The following is a 4,065-nucleotide window of genomic DNA, read 5'->3' as shown; positions in this document are numbered from 1 at the left end:
AGTCAGCAAATGGAATGCCAAGCCAAAAGTTTGAACGGTCTCCATTTGTATATTGAGTTTTTTGACCTCCTGTATGAGTCCATACTTTCACATATGGCATAATAGAACTTTGCATTTCAGGGTTAATGGTCGTTGTGAAGTTGTTGTTAAAGTTCATAGCATCTAATGTCAAGTTGTATGACCTCATATCCTCAACTGTAGAATATTCTTCTCTTGGATAATATTTGCCATCTATGTTTATATGATATTTAATACCAGGGTTGTAGAAACAAGAATAGTCATTTATAGTTCGTCTGAACAGTACAAACATAGTATCTGCATGTTTCATTGCAGTTGTTAAAGCAATATCTGTTCTTGCACCTGGGTCAGCACTTTGGTTTCCAACTTCACCTGCAAAGTCTTTGACAGATTTTGGTGTATAGGGAACATAAGTGGAACTGCAATATATTTGGGCAGCTAAAGCATTTGAAATATCTGGGTCCAACATATAGACTGCAAGTCTGCTTTCTATTCTCTTGCATTCAAACTTTTCGCATGTAAACTTAACTGGTCCCAAGCAGTTCCAGCAGCATTGAAATAATAGTTTACTTCATTGTTGAAGTTTGAGAAACCAAAGTCTAAGTCAACTTTGTCTTTGCAAAAGTCACAGAACTTGGCTCCACAGTTCCAGCTACAGTAATGCTGAATGGTCTTGTGTTGGTGCAATGACTAAGTTATTTTTGCTTGGAGTAAGTTCAATAGAAATTTTTCCTGCCCAGTTTGGCAAGTATCTTAAAAACCTGAAGATGAGGAAAGATGACAAAGGAACTCTAAGTTTCAGTTTTACTTTAGTGGCAGCAGTTCCACTGAACCAGAAAGGTTAACATAAACTCCTGGAACGTTAGGGTCAAGTCTTCTTATTTTCTCAATATTTGCATACTGGTCTGTTTGTTCTCTAGCTTGTGTTGTTACTGAGTTTCTCAAAGCGAACCATTCATAGTTTGCCCATGTTACTGTTTGAACTAAGTCAGAGTTAGAATATATCTTATATCCCATGAAAACTTCTGGAGCATATTGGTATCCGACATAGAAAATTCCATTGCAACCTTTCTTGTCAGACAACTTGGCAGAAGGTTTTATTTCAATGTCTTGTTCCACGTATAAGAAAGAGTTGTCAATAGAAATTATATGAAACCTGTCGCAAGCAATATCTACTGTTGTTGAAGAACCTTCTCCAAACTCACCTACGTTTCCATAAGAAACAGCAGTTGTATATTCGTAAGTTCCAGAACTATTTCTGACCTTCTAATGGCATTGTCGCATTCGTTATACCATTCGGAAACATTTCCGTTCATGGCATCCAAAACTGTTGGCGTTATATTCTGAGCGGCGTACATTTCATATGGGTAAAAATATAGAATAGTTGGATTTATATATCATAATAGAACCCACTCGGACCAAGCTTTACTTTCTTCCTGACTGAGTTTTTAACTTTCTTTTTCCTTCATTGCCACTACTTTCACTAGATGAAGTTACTTCTTCACTACTTTCACTTTGTTCTACTCTTCTCTTCTTCTTTGGTGTCGCTTTTGGAACTTGCCCTCTGCTTCAAGTTGTTGCATCTTGCCTCATGTTCACCTAGTATGTTGTAAATTTCCCATGTCCTTTTTGCCTTTGGGCTCTGGTCGCCCATCTCAGGTAGCCTATATCCTAGAAAGATTTTGTCATAGTTTGTATTTGAGTCGTCGCTTATTGTTTGCATGACTCTTTTCCTGAGTTTCCGGTTCAAGCTCTTCAAACAGTGCTTGTCCATATGGAATAAGCTCGTTTCCAAATATATGTTTTTGTAGCCATTCTGGTTTTCTTTCCATGTTACCAACAATATCTTTTGTGAATGGAAAGCTTTTACCCAATGTTTCAGTCTTGCGTCATTTATTTCTGTAGTTGGTTTTATTTTGTCAAGGAACATGTTTTTCAATACTAACATTTCATTGGTACTGTCCATTTGAGTTTTCTTAAATATTCATCCCTTCTCGGTTCATTGTCTGCAAAGTAAGTTTTTATGACATTTTGTAAACTTTCGTTTGCAAGGTCATGTACAATAGGTTCTCTTCTTCTCTCTCCCTAACTTTCTTTCTAAACTCTTCACCAAATATACCATCTTTATGGTTCTGTGTAGTTCTTTGAGATAAATGTTCTAGAACGTCAGGTGTTATATTTCCATCAGCCATGTTCATTTCATACTGGTTCAAAATATCTGCATCTTTCATATCTTTCAATGGCATTAAAGCCGCGCTGAAAATACCAGCTACATCTGGTTCACCATTCACTTCCATTGCGTCTACAACTTCTTGGAATTGTGGTTGTAAGTTTATGAACCACCTATCCGGATTAGCTTTATGACCCATCTCATTGTAGTTCCATCGTCTGCAGAAACAAAAGTAGGTTTGTTTCCATATTGGCTAGGTTCTGAATGAACTTTAAACAATGTTTCATTTCTATATGTTTTGTTGAAATTTAACCTTTTATTTTCACCGAGTTCATCCAAAGATTGAACGTTATATGCTCGTAAGTAAAAAGGATTGTTGTATTTGTGTACATTATCTTTCAGTACTTCCATTCTATGCTGGATATTTTCATCTGATGTTGGAGTCTTTTGTATGTCGGCGAACATTTTTCGATATTCTTCTACTATGTCAGCCGAATTTTTCTTAGACTCTTGGAAAGATTCCATATTCCCCGCATACACTTGTTGAGGGTCAAGATTTTTCGGCTGTTCCAAATCTCATCTAGTTCTGTGAAGTTAGTTTCCAAAGGAGGGATTTGTTCGTTTCCTTCAGGCTCTTCTAGCTGTTGTTGCTGAACTATTTCTTCCATGTCTGGTTGTATCTGAACTTCTTCCTGTGGAGTTTCTTGTACCTCATCTGCTGGCATTTCATATATTCCGAGACCGTTTTTAACAAGTTCCCTATTTAAGCCATCCGCATTCATAACCCTTTCTTCTTTCGTTCCGTCTCTATTTTTTACGCGTTTCATGAAGATAGTTGAATTATCATTTATCTCTGACACCAAATATCTTGGAGTAAATTCATCCATGTCATTTGGATGATATGCTATAGTTAGTATACCTAAGTCGTGTACTGTGGCACTGCGCGCCTCCGTACACAACTTAGCGGTTTTGACACTTTACGAAACCGTTAATGTATATTTTACAACACAAACACAAACACCAACTTAACCTTAAATATTTATAAAGCCGCCAACCACTTCACCTCACTAATGAAAAAATAAACGTTTTCACAAACGACTTCACTAATGTAAAAAATAAACGTTCTCACTTACAAAAGTATTGCAACTCCTCCCATTGCTGTGCTTCACATAACAGCTCATAATCTTCTGACTCACTTTCTTCTTCATATAGGTCAAAATCACTGTCAAAATGAATGTTAGTAAGTTTTGACAAAGCTAATGAAACACGTTTACCGTTTGTATCGTATGCTTGTATAAACTTTCCATTCTTCATTCCTTCATAAACGCTCAAACTAACTTTACCCTTTCTCCCTCGTATCTGATAGAATGTATTTTCACGAGGAACGAAGAACAAATTCTTGAACTCATGACCGTTGTAGTTTGTTATCTCAATAGTTTTCGTCATTTACATCCAAATAAAAATTTTCAGTAAAATAATAAAATAAACTTAAAAATTAATGATATCACCACCCTCACACGTATGAAAACATAGCGCAAAAATAAATTTAGGTGAAGTGGTGAAATCTCACCTCTTTTTTCACCTCTTTTTTCACCCTAGCCGCAAACTCTGACCCTTTGGGTCTTTGAATTCATTACTTTATAACTCTCTTCCTTTCTCCAACTCTTCTAACTTCTTCTTAAGTTCAGCAATGTTGTCCTCATGAAGTTTAATCTTTCTCAAAATTCCTTCTTATCTAATGGTTGCTTTATCTTTCTAAACTGAACTCTACCATCCTTCATAGTATGAACGTAAAAACCTTCTGGAACCGCTCCTGATTTAATGTATTCTACCAAAAATTTTTGTTTCATTGCTTCAGTGACTTTAGTCGTCATTTC

The 4,065-nt window shown here is 36.2% G+C and overlaps 1 protein-coding gene across 1 annotated transcript, besides 1 other annotated feature; it reads right to left on the bottom strand.

The window, feature by feature from the left end:
• Positions 1 to 2,449: a mobile genetic element.
• An 864-nt stretch (positions 2,450 to 3,313) lies between these two features.
• On the bottom strand, positions 3,314 to 3,634 carry TVAGG3_1080640 (uncharacterized protein; the record flags this gene model as incomplete). The annotated part of the gene is made up of 1 exon (XM_053888483.1): positions 3,314 to 3,634. One exon carries the CDS (start codon positions 3,632 to 3,634, stop codon positions 3,314 to 3,316), a length of 321 nt encoding a protein of 106 aa, XP_053744388.1.
• Between the last annotated feature and the right edge of the window lie 431 nt (positions 3,635 to 4,065).

This window comes from Trichomonas vaginalis, assembly GCF_026262505.1.
Source record: "Trichomonas vaginalis G3 chromosome Unknown ctg_149, whole genome shotgun sequence".
In the NCBI taxonomy this organism is placed as follows: domain Eukaryota; phylum Parabasalia; order Trichomonadida; family Trichomonadidae; genus Trichomonas; species Trichomonas vaginalis.
Note: the sequence above shows the minus strand (reverse complement) of the source record. Positions and strands in the feature narration are given on the sequence as shown.